The 17,019-nt window shown below is 33.8% G+C and overlaps 1 protein-coding gene across 1 annotated transcript; it reads left to right on the plus strand.

Annotated features, from left to right (window-relative positions):
• Window positions 1-5,573: 5,573 nt before the first annotated feature.
• On the plus strand, window positions 5,574-6,644 carry LOC125499483 (uncharacterized). The gene has a single exon (XM_048648344.1). The coding sequence runs from the start codon at window positions 5,574-5,576 to the stop codon at window positions 6,642-6,644; it is 1,071 nt and encodes a 356-aa protein (XP_048504301.1).
• The last annotated feature ends 10,375 nt before the right edge of the window (window positions 6,645-17,019 follow it).

Raw genomic sequence — 17,019 nt, forward strand, 5'->3', positions numbered from 1 at the left:
AGCTGGGAAAAACATGCCTAAGAAGAATTTTTGTGGGTTTATGAATAAGAGGTTGACTATATAGTAAAATACAAGTCTAATCTCTAATGGTTAAAAGTTGATTTTATTATTGAATCTTGTTGGTTTTGTATGTACAAGTAGTTAGAATATCCTCATTTTCCGTCTTTGAAATGCACTTTTTAGTAGCGTTTAGAAAATATCCTATGTAGTGTAATTAATTACCCATTAAATTATCAAAAAGCTTCACAATCAATATTTATTTGATTAATCCCCAAATCCTTTTTTTAGAGTTATGAGAGGGTTGCAAGCTATGTGACATAAACAAACTATGAATAATCTAAGTGCGTGAATTACTGTAATAGTGTATTTTGTGTTGTTAATATCACTAGGCAAATGAAAAAAGTGCACAAGATATTAGTATACTAAAGTAATTGCATTGCAAGCAAAATTCACTCGCTAGTCGCTACAACTCTACAAGGTAGTCTCCTAAACTAATGAGCCAATGCAAAAAAAAATCCAAAACTCTGATATATAATCAAGTACATATTTCCAATTCAATAATGGCATGTTTGGATTCTAGAGTTTCATTTGAAATTCTGAAATTGGGCCAAATCACTTGTTTGGATCATCTAATAATTTGAAATTGTATTTGGCCCAAATCCAAGACTCATAAGAAGTAAGGCATAATTGGAGAAAAATCCAACCAAAACACATGTCATTTCAAATCCAAAATAAGTGTTAGTTTATTTCTATCTCCTCTCTCATCACTCCCCCCTTCTTCTCTCTCCACCATTAACAATACCATTGAAACAAGTTCAAATTATGCATTTATTTAATTTTTCCCAAACAAATCATTTGGATTTGAATGTGGGGATTTACAATTCTAGAATTGAAATGAAATCCATGTTCCCAAACACAACCTAATGAAATTCAGAATTACATAATGCTTTGTCATAAAATTAAACCAAACGTTCTAATAATTTACCATAAGAGTCCATCCAATTATCTTTATTTATTTAAGCAAAAACCAAATTATATAAAACATGAAAGTAAACTTATGAAATATTATTGTTAGGGTTAGGACTTTGTGTAGGAGCACCAATAGAAGCCGCCTTCCTTCCACGCTCAGAACGGGTACTTTCAGCAAACTTGACACTCCCTTCATGTATTCGCTTTCTCTTCTCATCACCATCGTACTCAAACACATAGTAAGCCTCCTCATTAGCACTCTTAGAAGGTGGTAAGAACATACTCCCCATTACGGAAAGTGCACCAAGGTCATGGGCAAGGTGCACGCAATAGTCATGATCCCCATATAGATAAGACCTTGATGGGTGCTAAAACTATCTGGAGTGAAAAATATAAATCGAGTCAATCCGGATTTAATGTTGCCTCATGCACCCGTGAGGCCTGAGATGATCCCTAGGAACGTCGAGAAACAAAGGGGACAACCCCGTAGGTTGCATCACCACATGCGGCTTGTCCCCCTAGTGAAAAAAGGACTAGTGCTACGATGGTTATGGGTAGGGTGTTGGATAACCCTAGCCATATGCAAAAGAGACCATCCATGGTTTGGAATGTCCAAAGTCGCCTTTCATACCAAAGTAACGGGCGCTTTAATTGGAAGCTAACCTTAGGTTAAGATACAACTCTACCTTGTAAAATTTCATTAAAATTATAGAGCATCCGAACTCAGAAAGGAATTATAATATGTAGATTTATCTATATTTGGGCTTTATGTTGTTATCAAATAAACCTCTGGCTACAAGATTACACACCAAGCAAGATGGGTCACTAGGTGTTTAATGGGCCTAAATGAGTCAAAGTTTAATGGAAAGTTTGATTGACACTCCAAAGTCCAAAATATCTTTTTTTTCTTTTAGATGGCGATACTCCAAAGTATCTAGGACTCCATGTGTGTTGCGTCTGTTTAATATAAACCATTTTTTTTTTTCGAACGATACGTCGGCTCAGTTACAATAAATAAATATATTATTATTTTTAAATTTCATAATTTATTTTGTTACTTTTTGTATTTTTTGTCCATTAAAAAATTAAAAAATTCACGTCACAAAGTAATAAGTAAAAAAAATTGAATAGTTTGAGTTTGAAAATAATACCTTAAAACGAATTGTGGTAAGAGAATATTACATCAATACTCTCTTGTAAGTTATGCAATAAGTGTGTCATAGATTTATATACTTGTTTAAGTCTTTTTAGTTAAGTATAATTATTATAAGACTTTATCATATTTTATTTGAAACATTGGACAACAAAGTCAGTGTATTGATGGTTAAACTCTTAATTTTCATTTCAAAGGTCATGTGTTCAATACCTTGTACTTACACATTTTTTTAAAAAAAGTGAGAAGTATACATAGACATACAACATTCGCGTTAGGAATTTGAGGAGAGTGCCATGTGACACATATGCTTTCTTTTGCACGCCTCTTAATATATTTGTATAGATATATCAAGTTATTCATTTCAAAAAATAAACAAGTTGAAGACCCAAACCCTTTTTTAAAAAAAAATGGTCCATTGTCATTTTTGCACTATTCACAAACCCTACTTTGATCATATTATTTTACAAATGTATAAAAATTATTGGGAAATTTCCTCAAGTACCCCTAAGGTTTGACGTAATTCCCAAATTACCCCCATATTTGGGGAATTCCTCAAATACCGCTGAGGTTTGTGTTTGAGCTCAAGATACCCTTACTATGGACGAAATCTCTAACGTTCTTGAGTTTTCCCTCTCTCTCCCCAATTTTCTCTCTCCTCTATTCCCCCGCCCACAGCCAACACCCCTACTCTGCCCGACGGCCATTAGTCGGCGACTACCACCCACTCCGGCGCCGGCGCCCTTCCCCCTCCCTTCGCCGGCCAGAACAGCAGAACCCCCAGCGACCCCACCCTCTCCCTTTCCCCCACCCTCGGCACCCCACCCTAGCCCTCCCTTTCCCCATTCTCGATTCCCCCCACCCCACCCCGACACCATCCTCTCCCCGCTTTCCCCCTTATCGGAAATGACCTCCTTTTCCTGTCTCCTATCGTGAGTCGACCCCCTTCTCCACCCAGATACGAACACCGCTCCCAAACCCTTAAACCCGCCCGCAAAACCATCCTAAGGTGTTATTCTATTGTTCTGGTTGGCGCCAACGTCGGGGGCGAGGGAATCGGGAATGGGGAAGGGAGGGGGTAGGCTCACCGACGCCGGAGTGGGGGAGGGGGTTTGGCAGTGGGTGGTGGAATGGGAGGAGAGAGAAAATTGGGGAGAGTGTGAGTGGGAAAATCTAATGATGTTAGGGTTCCGTCCATAGTAAGGGTATCTTGAGCCCAAACACAAACCTCAGGGGTATCTGAGGAATTCATCAAATGTGAGGGATAGTTTGGGAATTACGCCAAACTTCAGGGGTGCCTGAGAAAATTTTCCAAAATTATTTTTTGGGACTCCTTTCAGAAACCCCGTGGTACGTAAGAAAAATATCCTCTGGGCTACCCTCGCACAGGTCACTCTTACTTTTAAATTCTAGTTGTTGGAACATCTCTCGACAATGCCATGTTGTGACTTAACACACTCGGGTCTCCTCATTTTAGTGCCCGGTGATAAAACTTACCTTCTTTCTAATTGGTCAGGCACGAAGGAGAGTAATCCGAAAAAAAAGGTCCAAAACCATCTCAAAATGCAAAAATTCTATTTACACAAAACCCAATTCATTATATTTGATTATCAATTGAATTTCAAATTAGTTTAGGGTTTGTAAAAGAAAAGAGAGAAACTTGAGATTGAATCTTAATGGATTTTTCGAACTTTGCATATTGTCATAAGTTTATTTCATACTAAAAGGTATATATTAATTTATTTATTTTTGGGCTCCCATCAGGGACTCGTTGTTAAGAAGAAGGATCCTACTGGATTAGCACCTCGCTCAGGTCAGCCAGCCCAGTTACACAGGTCAATGCTTGAGAGTAGGGGAATATAAGGAAATCCCTACTCCCAAGCATGAGTAGGCAGTGGGATTTGAATTTGTGAGTTGTGACCTCCAAGTCACAAGGTGAATTCCTCACCATCTCTACCAAGTAAGCTTGAGTAGGTATATATTAACTATCCTCATGGCAAAAGCATGTATAGCACATTGTATTTATTTAGGGCCAACAATATTTTTTTTAACCATAGTGTATTTTTAATGTATCCATAGAAGACAAAAAATCAAAAATGTTAAATACCCAATCGAAAATTCAGCCGCCAGCACCACTCACAATATCCATCTTTTTTACTGCTTTTATGACTTTATGTGTGTTAGAACAATTTGCTATAGTGGTCACGTTACACTTCAAACTTGGTGCTTTTAAGTACAAAGCTATCGTTCTCTAAAATGTTACAAGACTTAAATCTTAATACTATCATTCTATCAACTATGTCTTTTGAGAAGGTTGGGACCAAGCTACAGATACTAGATTGTACGTAAAAGTTTTTGCTAGCAGTTCAAAGTTGATTTCCTAATCTTTTCTTTTTACATATTTCAGCTTTGCACGTTTACTTTTTTAGCTTAAGTGTGACTACCCGGCACCTTGGGCTTTCTTTTGTTTGTCTTTTAGATTTAGATAGGATAAATAAATGTTACTCTCCTGAAGTACTCGTGTGTAAATGTATGGAAAAACTTATATAATTATCGTGGCATGTAACAATAATGCCACTATTTCACCACTTTAAAAAAAATAAATAGAGTTTCCAAGAAATTATGGATATTAATTTGTAAACAAATTATTTTATAAACTTCGATATTCTTGATTCCCTATATAAATGGAATATATACCTATAAGATCATATAAAGGTTGAGTCATGCATGTATCGTTCTCGAATTCTAGTGTACTAGCTCAAGGTCATACTATTCATGTCGGAATACTTTGTCCTTACATGTGATGTAGGAAACAGAGGTAATTTAAAGCAATCAAGAAACTAATAACTAAGAAAATAATAAGCACATCAACGAATTCTAATTTTAGAAAAGAGAATGATTTTAGTAGAACATGGGATTTTAATGAGTCAGGCATGGACCGAGCTAGTAGCCCCATGTCGCTTCGAACCAAGTCTAGAACTAGCCACAAAATATCATGTTGCATGGGACGTGTCGAAATATCAAAAGAGAAGCCCAAGCATGCGCATGGCTAGGCACAACGTGGGCCTCTAAAATAATCCAGGAGAAATATGTGCTGAACAAAGACTACCCCACTAGTTTCAAGAGAGGTTCTCATATTTGGAAGAGCATTGGCTTGGGTTGGGACCTTTACAAAGATAGTTTAGCCTGGAAAATAGGAAATGGTGAAAGCATAAACTTGTGGAATGACAAATGGTTGTTTGGAGAAAATCTTAGATCACTTGTACAGGGCCCCCTATTATCCCATGAATTGGACCTTAGACTTAGCAGCATTAAGGAGAGAGATATCACTAGGATAAGCTCCCTTGATTTTCCTATTGAATTGCTTTCTAAAATTCGTGCTATTCAATTCAATAATAGAAGTGATGAAACTTTCTGCCTCTGGACAAACCACAATAGATTTAGTTCTAAAATGGCTCTTGATTCTATTCTAGACTATCCTAATGTAGTGCCTTCGGATTGGATCTGGAAGAGTCCAGGGTATCCAAAAATGCAGTTATTTCTCTGGCAAATGTGGTGGGGTAGAATGCCGTCAAATGTCAACATCCACAAGAGAATTCCTACGACGAATAAATTCTGTATCTTTTGCCCCCACATGGAGGAGGACATGAATCACATCCTTCGGTCTTGTCCTCGTGCAACTGAAATATGGGTTGGCCTTAAAATTAACTTATTACGTTCCAACCAGTTAAATGATTGGCTAAATCTAAATCTTAATAATTGTGAAATCTCTCCCTTTGCTAAAGTTCCTATAAATGTTATATTTGGCTTTGCATTATGGTTCTTGTGGATTAGAAGAAATTCTTGGGTATTCAAGAAGGAAAACATAAAGTCGGATGTCTTAATTAAAAAACTCTGTTGGGCCGCTACCGAATGGTTCTACACTAAGAGCCATACTAAGGTGGGTAAAGCTCCTAACCCCCCCGCTTCTTCTACCATACTTCAATGGACCCCCCCTAAAACCTCTTACCTAAAGATAAACACCGACGCATCTTTTCTTTCTTCATCCAAAGAAGCTTGTCTGGCAGCAGTCTGTAGAAATGAATTGGGAATTTGGGTAGAAGGAATACAATCAAAATCGTTAGCCTGTGATAGTGCAGAAGCGGAAATTAAAGCCATATTTATGGCTCTAAATTGGGTGAGAGACAAGGGTTGGAGAAAGGTGATCATAGCAACTGATAGCATGATTGCTTGGAAGGCTACAAACACAATGACTAACCTTTCTACTAATACTTCGAGTTTATCAAATGAATGCAGGGTGTTGAGCCTAGAATTGCACGACGTCACCATCATCCATGAGGGAAGAGTCACAAATGCACTTGCTGATGCACTAGCTAAGGAAGCAAAAGGGAGAAGAGATGGTTTCAACACCATTTGTATTTTGTCTAACCCTCCCCCTGAATGCTTAAGAATCTATGATTGTGAACTAAACAATGTTTTATTAACCTCGTCCGTGGAGGTGCAGGAGCCTTTAACTCCTTAGTCTATCTACTGTAAAAGACATCTAATTATTTATGCATGCTCAGTTATTTACCAAAAAAAAAAATTGTTGGGATATGGCGGCGACAATTTCCTTAAGAATAATTTTATATGTTCTTTTAATTTGTTGGTTGTAATTGAATAGGACAATTCATCGTACTTGTGCTGGACGTAGTACATCGCTAGACCTCTTGTATTGTTGTAAGCCAAATTTGTATTGGGTTAGTCAATATCCATCTTTAGTTCTTGATATAAATTAAATAAAAATAATATAATGTCAAACACATGAATTGATGACTATCTAGGAACCAACATAATATATTATTCTGTTCAACTTATAATTCTGACTTTTTTTATATAAAAAAAAAGCTCATATAAATTCATTGGATCAATTTATGTTGAACACATGAATTTATAACTACTTGGAAACCAAAAGAATATAGTGTTTTTATTAACCTAATTTTGACTTATTTTTTCATATAAATTTCACAAAATAACAAAATTAAGTTAAGATATATAAAGATAATATCAAATAAGAAAATATCTGACCAAAATACACCCAAAATATTATCTCTACTCTACTATTGACTCACATGATTCATGCATGTTGTCACCTTGCACGCATCTTACTTAGAGCCTCTTTCATATTATTGAATGGCAATATAGTAAGTAACCTACTTCTTTGGTTTAATGCATTTACAAGAATCATAGTCACTAAAATTAGGAAATATCTTGTAATAACGAAATAGGAGTATAACTTCATTAAGAAAGCTATCTTACTCTTGCATTTGGAGTACTTCAAATATAATTCTATTGATTTGCCACTTCTATTGATTATCTATTACTAGCAATTATGAGAATTTATAATTAAAAACGAATAAATTTCATGAAATCTCACATGTATGATTATATATTTTCTCCTTATAATAGTGAGATTCGTAATCAAAGTTTATAAAATTTAACCTTAAAATTGCAAGTTTTACCTGAATTATGACATAGAGGAAGTGTAACAAAACATGACAACAAACTAGAAACAACTCAATGTAATCATATGCTCAAACATTTTCCTAAATCTGTGATACTTTATAGTGCGATCGTGTCAAATAAATCTGACATTGTTATAACCTATCAACCCTTAACAATTTTATTTGACACATATATACATGATACATCTAACTATGTAGTTATCTACTTACACTGTGATCACACAAAATAATGGTGCATGCATGGTCGTCCGATCAATCCCATGCATCTTCCTGGCCGGCCCATAAACTTTGAAGCCTTCAAATCACGTTATATTTGCCCTAAGTCCCTAACCCACCCAATTATTAGGTATAAATTAGTATTTTGGCTCAGACATACAATTTTCAAATATATTATTATTCATAAGTTTCATGATTAATTTTATTAGTTATTCGAATTTTTTTATCTAGTGCAAAATTAAGTAATAGATGTTATGACATGATAAATTGTTATTTAAAAAATATTATAAGAAAGTGGGGAATAAAAATAACAATTTCAATAGAATTGTAAAACTTTATTACGTTTTATTTTGAAACATTAAACATTGAAATTGTAGTGTATTGGTGGTTAAACTCTCACATTTCATTTCAAAGGTCATATGTGACACATGTTGGCAAGTATTATGTGACACTGTTTTCCTTATAGGAACGCCTTTTAATATAGATTAGCGTATATGACCCTCTTAATTTTAATTTCGTATCATATTTAATTTGAAACTCATTTGACCTACATATATAGCTACGAGAATATTTATAGTATACTTGGGTGTACCATGCTCATGGTACACCCCAAGACTATTTTTTCCAAATGAGCAAAATGAACAAATGAGCAAATATTTCTACTCATTTAAGAAAATGAGCAAACACTTTTATTACAAAATGAGCAAATGAGTAAATGAGTAAATGAGCAAAATGCCCATATGAGCAAATTTGGTGTCAAATGAGCACCTGAAATTCTAATTTATTACAAAAATACCCCTAGATATATCATGCTCATGATACACCCGGATGTACCATGATGAACTCATATATATATATATATATATATAAGGTAAAATAAAACAATGTGGATATGTGGGAGTCCATGTCGATCAGCTTCTAGACCCTTCTTTATTTTATGTTCTGATATAAACACACATGCTTATATACATTTCTCAACTTTGAGTGAATTAAGAAATAGAAGAGCTGAAATTAGGATTTAGGACCGTACTCTTTGTTGGATTGCATCTTAACTTTATTTAGACTTTCAGTTTTTAATAGATTATGATAGTGTATGTAGATTTCAGCTGCCCGCTACCTGTTTTTGATTGACATAACATGAAAATATCAAAGGGGAATGCATTTTACTGTGCATGAATCTTCCTCTTTCTTTCTTAACCTCACAGTCAATTTCCGCTTTATTTTGGACCCCTCCCTTACTTTAAAGATTACTTGATGGTGTAAGTTGTAGTATTATTTAATGTCAAGATAGACGCCAAATTAGAATGTTGTTTTCGTTTTAATTTGTGATTGTTAGTTCTAATACAATGTCCTTACTCCTAACTCAAGTGGCATATTTCATAATAACTCGTTATCAAACAAATTAAAGCCCACAAGATTTTGATTAGCATAATGAAAATCCACCCGGTCAATTATATATAAAAAAAATATAGTAATGGTAAGTAGGAAGCATATGTGGTGTAGTAGTTATGTGTTTTGGAAGATTTTAAAATCTTACCAGGATTCCAGGAACAAGTATATGGTATGTTGATATAGAAGTATATAAAAGTTATAACCTCCTAATCTTTATCAGTATTTAAACTTACAAATTTCAAATTTGGACTTGATCAACCATTAAGCTATACATACTCGATCTTACATTAAATAGACATGTATTGTTAGTGCTTGATTCACCAAAAATCATTCACAAATTCATACAAAATATTACTTTATTATGGTGAAAAATGAAAAAGGGACTAGGATTTAATTCTTTTTTGTACAAAGTACAAAGAAGGGGAGGGGGAATCGAATCTGTGACCTATCGTTCACAGCACCTCGATCAATCTAACCATTAGGCCAAGACATCCTTGGTTACTAGGATTTAATTATTAATTGTCAAATTCACATGTTTGTTAAGTGAATGATCATGGGGATGAGAAAATGTTGTGTGGAATGGGAGTTGAGGGCCTCAATTTCCAAATAAGCGTCCTGAAAATTGACCGGCCGGGATTTACCATAATGTTTTGAGTGACCTATTTAATTTTTTTTTTTTTTGATTTGGGACGGATTTTTGGCAACTTAAAAATGATTGTTTAGTTTAGAATTTGGACGGCCCGATTTTGGCTTGAAAAGGCGGGTTTTGGACACTAAAAATAAGCCTGGATTTTGGTTAGGCCCAATTAAGCTCAATTTTTTAAGACAAGCCTCTTGAACCCGACCTGACTGCCATTTGATTATCTCTAACATTTTCAGTTAATTTTTATCATTAGTAAAAGTCCAAAAAAACAACCTAATAACAATCATTTTACTAATTTCCATTTCCATTAATCTTCATTTCACCTGGTTTATTTTCATCCCCAAATTCTCATTCACACAAAACAAATGTAATGTTATATTGCATGAGATAACAGATAATTCAAGCTTTCACTTGAGAGTTGAGCCTATAAGTAGTTTAACCAAGATGTAACCCTAAAAGCAAAACAAGTAAAAGAATTAAAAGCTAGAAAAACATGGCACACAATCCTCATATCACCCTTAGCTTATAGCAAATCCTAGCTTCGCCACTGCTCATGACCACGTGTTTGGATTCGAGTTCGGGTCCTCTAGAGTTTTAGTGAAACTCTACAATGTAGAGTTGTATCTAAGCCATACAATTTAAAATTAAGGGCTCATATTGGTGTAAGGGAAAGATTTAGGGGTGGATTTTGATGAGATAAAATAGGGGGATTTTGGAAAGAGAATATATAAGCCGTTGATTTTTTTATTCAATGGTTGATATTGCTCAAACTCTACCTTACTAAGAAACCAGACTATCAATTACAGTTCCAAAATGTGCATGACGATGCCTAACATAGATCTCCATCGCCCAACTCCTATTTAGCTATTTCCCATGTTAATTTCATTGTACTATCTCATAAGTAACATGAAGACCACACACCCTTTTTACTTCCTATGCAAATGATTAGGTATGGCTTCAAAAGGAACCTTAGGGATGAAGGTAATAAATTTAGGACAACATGTAGGGCAAAGAAAATGTTGCATATGATCTCTCACATGATGATTGATGACAAACAATGGGCACAAAAGGATGTCAAAAAAATGATGCCCACATAGATTCTTTGTGTTATTAGTCACTTCATATAAAAAAACACAACTACACGTTAATTCTGTGCATGAAAAGTAATTTTTACCTATGTAACAGGATATTCCCAAATTACTGATCGATTTGGTTGCTTTTTGTTTTTTTGATGAGATGATAAAGTGGATAAAAATGGCCATTGCATGCATGAAAGACTACATTGTTATTTGTTAGTAATATAAACAGAATGATGCCTATTTATCAACCCCTTATCTGCTTGCATGCCTGTTCCATGTGATGGTGTTTGTTAAAAAGAAGCCAATTAGTTAGGAGTCTTAGCTTTCTGTAGGTTACACATTCTTCCCGGCCACTATAGAATAAATTTATCAAATTATGTCATTATTTGGGAGAGACCCAGAATTTTTATGTTCTTCTTTTTCCTTTGCTTTTCTTATTTGGGAACATTCGTTCATAATTCCTAAGTAGAAGAATTAAGGGAAGTTATATATAATAGGTTAGGATTTCGTTGTAAATATTTTTTTTGTAGGGGGGTTTATGGATCCACCAATTTTTCTTTTCTAGGTCTTGCTTTTACTTACCTCTAATCAATCACAAATCTAGGATTTGTTAGTTTGTCGGCACAAAGTGGCATGGCCACTTCCCTTTCACTTCCATATGTAGCTTTTGTGAGGCAAAACTTTTTTTCTTAGAATGCTTTCATCATGCACCCGATATTATTTTTTACTCATTTGCTTATTTGCTCATTTGGAGCTCTACTTATTACTATGTGATAAGGTCTATTTGGAGGTTTTTAAATAAGCAATGAGCAAAAAAATTGTCTTAAGTGTACCATGAACATGGTACATACGAGTGTATGACAAAAATTCCTGTTTTTTTATCTTCTACTATATTATCATTTGTCATTCTTAAGAGTCATCTGTAAATAAAGGATGACTAGTTAAATTTCGGTCTAACTGATAAATATTTTGATGTGAAGAATTTATGTCCTCGACTTAAATGCAATTACTAATATATAATGGATCGTAATATAGAGATAATAAGTTCGTTATATTGGGTCGTCGTCTATACGTCTTGCTAGAGAAAGCTATAGAACTTCGGATTAGTGAATAAATAAACCCGAAACCCAATGTAACGGATCCTACAAGGTCACACATTAAACTTGGATCAACAAAAGAAACCTAGGGCCCAAGAGGGCCCTAGGGTGCCCGGCCAAGAGAGGGGAAAAGGAGAGAAATCTGACCTAAATACTTTTATATATTGGGGTTAGGCAGAAAGAAAACAGTCAGTTTATTCTCTTATTATTTTCTCTCTCCTATTCTCTCTCTTCAAAAGTCACGTAATACTCCTCAAACAAGAAAGAAGTTTTCTTCCTTTCCAACTAGCATTGGTGGAGTGTTGATCTGGGTTGGTGGACTAAGTAGAGGAATCACATCTGAGATTTTCAATCCGGGTTATTCAAGCTTTGTGGAAACCACGCTACAAAGGTTATTTCTAAACTTGTATGTGATCCTTAATTGTATATGCATGTGATCCTGATTTAAGTGCTTATGAATTTGATTCATGAAATTCCGCTTTATAGTACTTATATATTCCTTCATGATTATCTTAAAGTCTAAATAAAGTATTCACAAACTTTGGCATGTATTAATGATATTTAGGTAATTTAGTTTAAACTATCATAATTAACTTTTGAGTTTGAGCTAGGGACGGGGCTACCGGATGTTATGGAGAGCAAAAGGATCATCTCCATTTACTAAACAGTCTAGTTACTTGTTGGGTAGTTAAAAAGGATAGATGAAGGTTTCAAACATTTTTTAATCTTTTCTTTCTCAAAATATAGTACATGTCTTCATTTATAAGACTAAGTAAACGATCTAGCATTTGGAAAGGATCCACACATGTTAGAATCGTAGACTTGTAGGGGAAGGTATAAGGAGATTCAATTGGATTTTGGTGACATTCTACTCCATATATAACATGCATGCCATGCAGTGTGATTGTTATATAATAGACTTCCTCCTTTTTATTTGAAACGCAATAAATGAATATTTTATACCTCATAAATAATATCTTTTTGTTGCATTATTTAAAACGAAACGAGAAAGTACACGTATTTATCACTTGCTACATCACAATATGTATACCATTAATTTTTGCGTTTGGTTATTAATGATAGGCGTGTCGCGCACCTAACAAAAATAAATAACCTAACTAATCCTCCTAACTATGTAGTAGGGTAAGTCAGAGTCGAATCCACAGGGATAAAGTTGTTCTATGATTAGCCCTTAAATAATGGTAAGACTAAGGGAGATTAATATCAAGAATAATGGTGGAATTAAACTATACTAATCAATATAAAAATAAAAGACTCTATAGTTAAGCATCCCCACTAGCACGAAATAATACAAAATAATTTCTACCCCAAACTAATAAATTAAATGTTCACAAGGAAAAGTACACCCTATAAAGTACCATAAACCTCTCCCGAGTATCTATGACTTCTCTAATATGCATTCAAGTCTACTCCCGTGGAATCATGCAAATTAAAGACATTAAACACGACACTTTAACTTCCTAACAATCCATTCTACCTACTCCCGTGGAGAACTTCATGCCCTTAATTGAAATACTCAAATCCGTCAAAATCCAACTCCCGTTGTGATCAAGACAATGGAATCATAACAATACTAGTTATCCCTAATCTAGTATTGAAATATGCACAATCAATTAAGCAAGAACAATTAACAATTAATATGAGAATTTAAAGAAACAATCATGAATTAAATCATACTAGGGTTTAACTTAACCATAAATAAAAGAAACTAAGGGTTTACACTAAAAACTAGAGAGAAAGAGAGGAGAGAAAACTAAAACCTAAACCTAGAAAATAACGTGATCGAGAGGGAGAGGGAGAGAGAAAGAATGAAAACCTATCTAAATAAATATTCAATAACCTAATATGACTTGGAAAGTAATTACAAGATAAAGAAAGTCTTAAATAAATCATTAATACGCGGATTAGTGATCCGCGCGTACGCGTGGCATATTCCAGCAGAATCAGTGCAATCTTCCAAAAGGCATAACTCCTTGACTAAAAGTCTCCTCGGGGCGTGCCACCTATGGTTGGAAAGATCTTCAAGTCTAGTTTCCAAATCTGGTGGAATTACTCGATTATAAGAATCACATCAAAAGTTATGATCAGAAGAGTAGACATGACTCTTTTTCACATTTCTTCTAATGATTTTCCGCTTCGTTTTCGCTCAAATTCGTACTATAAAATATCTATGACGATCCTTATGCATTGTAACTCCTTTCCAAGTGCTCCTAATCCTCAAGTTTAGTTAATCATACTCCAAATAAGTCTTCAATGCCTGAAATTCATCAAAAACAAGAAAACATACCGAATAGGAGTAGAAAATCATAACTTAAGAATATAATGCAATAATGAACCTAAATATGAAACTAAATGCTCTAAAATGCAAACTAAATGCATCTAAAAACTATATATAAAAACGACTTATCAATTAACAAGAATAAGGCTGGTTACTTACTCGGATTGGTTTGGGCGTGTGTTCTGTTTGATACTTTGTAATGACGGGCTAACCTTGTAATAATGATTTAGAAAACCTGAACTCCAGTCTATCCTATTTAGTAAAAACCTATATAACTCATTTTGTTAGTTTTTTTGTTTAAAATTAAAACAACTATTATGTCGAAACTTTCAATTAACCGAACAAGTTCACTAAAAAAAAGTATGCATGTTTTAGTTTATAAAAAATACTCATGATCTAATTTAGTGATATTTATATATATATCTCTATTATATAAGCTAGGGGGGAGTTAGAGTTATGGTGTTCTCTCTTGAAAAGACTTTTATACCTTTAATCTCACAAAAAATAACAAAGAATTTTTTATTTTAATTCTTTCCTCATTTACAAATATGGATAATAAGGAAAGTTGTACATTACCAAAAAAGAAATACATAAAAATATGTGGAAAAAAAATCACAATTGAAAATATAAACTAATGACTCGATCAATTTTCAAACAATTATAAAAGCAAATATTGACAAAGTGAAGCTCCAATCTATGATGGGAACTGATACTTTTTTTTGGTTTGAAGTTTGTGTTTGCAATTGAGTTTGTGTTATTGAAAAATTTAATTGAGTTTGAATTTAAGTTGTCTCTATAATGAAAATGTCATGTATTTTATTTTGTTATTGTATGTGGTATTAATGTGTGACAAATTTTGATTATGAATATTTTATTTTGACTGAATCTTTTTTATTGACAAGTTTATGTGATTGAGCATTGTATGAGTTGATTGTATTTAATAGAGACTTGATTGATTATTTTTTTTTTGGCAAATTTATGTATGGAATTGGTTTTGATTAACTGCTATAGGTTTTATTTCGAAATTTGGAATGTAATATTTATGTTGTGGAGAGGTAATTAAGTAAATTACTAAGGGGACACCGGTGCTTCCCTCTTAGATTATATAGTAGAGATTTGGAAATTTGAAATGTAATATTTATGTTGTGGAGGGACAATTAAGTGAATTACTAAGGGGACATCGTTGCTCCCCTCTTAACTTATATAATACTAGTTTTATATGTACACGATGTGTGCGAAAATACTTAACACTCTAAAGGTTAGTAATACAAATTACCCTCGCTCCGACCTATTTATGTGGATGACTTATCAACATCCATAAGCCAAATGTGTTGATGAACCATCAAGCCATTAATTACCATCATCATTAATAAAAATAATAATTCATCATCACAATAGTTACTTATTCTAACTAGTTTCTAAGCATGTGTAATTATATTTTTCATTTATTAATGTTTATTATAAAATAATAACACCAAAAGTCACTTGGTTTAGTGCTTTCTTTAGTATAGCTTGAATTAAGTTATGCAATCACATCTTATATAATACATTGATTGATTTTTTATTATTGTAAATTAGCTACATGCAATAAAATATTCTAAGAGAGAACATCACATTGCACTGTTCCTTTCTCATAAACTTTTAATAGAAACGCCTTTTAATATTGCGTGGATATTCATAAGCAAAAATAGTATTACCATGTCATCCCTGTTTTGATATTGTTCCGGTATAGAAGGAACTTAGACAACCCCATTCAAATATTACTATCATACTACTATACGGGATACCCTCATTTCTAATTAATCTACACTGTCAACAATAACCAAGGGAAAAAGAAAATGTATAAGAGAGTAGAGGACAAACATATATACTTTAGGTGAGAAAAAAGAAAAAAATTAATGCATCGCATATTCGCATAGGATTTGGAATCGAGGTATGAGGGATCGAGGGTCCATTGCATGTATGATGTATGTGTGGGTAAATATGTGTGTGTATATTTTACTATAAACGCAATCATGATCTTTGCTTAAACTAAATCAGCCGAAAGTTCTTCTGCACCTCCGACGAATTTAGGCAAAAGTTCCTCCTGTACGCTTGGGCTCATCAAGTGCAAGAAATTATGAAAAGACATTATCAGATTAATGCGAAGTACTTCCTCCCATCAATATACTTATAGCTAGGGATGGCAAAAATTGATCCAACTAGATAATCCGATTTGAAAATTTCGGGTTTGGGTTGAGATTTTCGACCTGAAATAAAAAATGGGTCGACCCAACCCAACCTGAAAATATAATGGATTAGGTTCGGGTTGACTTTTTGAACTTGAAAATAACCCGAATAACCTAATTTAAAAGTCGAATTATTTTTAGGTCGGATCAACTTGAAATTAACCTAGACTTTCATAATTTATAGAACCTATCTTTTATTATTCTTATTTGTATTGGACCAAGCTCATTTCTTGGCTCACCTAAATTTCATTTCAATTCATTAACCCATACTTTCATAACTTAGCGTGTATAGTTGAATTTCATTTCAGGTCATTTTGGGTTAATTTCGGATCAACCCGAAATCGGTAAGATCGGGTTTGGGTTATGATTTTCGACTTGAAATTAGAATCAGATCGGGTTTGGGTTAGAAGTAAATGACCTGAAATATAAATTATACCAA

This window comes from Beta vulgaris, chromosome 1, assembly GCF_026745355.1.
Source record: "Beta vulgaris subsp. vulgaris cultivar EL10 chromosome 1, EL10.2, whole genome shotgun sequence".
In the NCBI taxonomy this organism is placed as follows: Eukaryota; Viridiplantae; Streptophyta; class Magnoliopsida; order Caryophyllales; family Amaranthaceae; genus Beta; species Beta vulgaris.

Coding starts and splice junctions, on each gene's coding strand:
- LOC125499483 (XM_048648344.1), top strand. CDS start 5,574: ATGGCTCTTGATTCTATTCTAGACTATCCTAATGTAGTGCCTTCGGAT.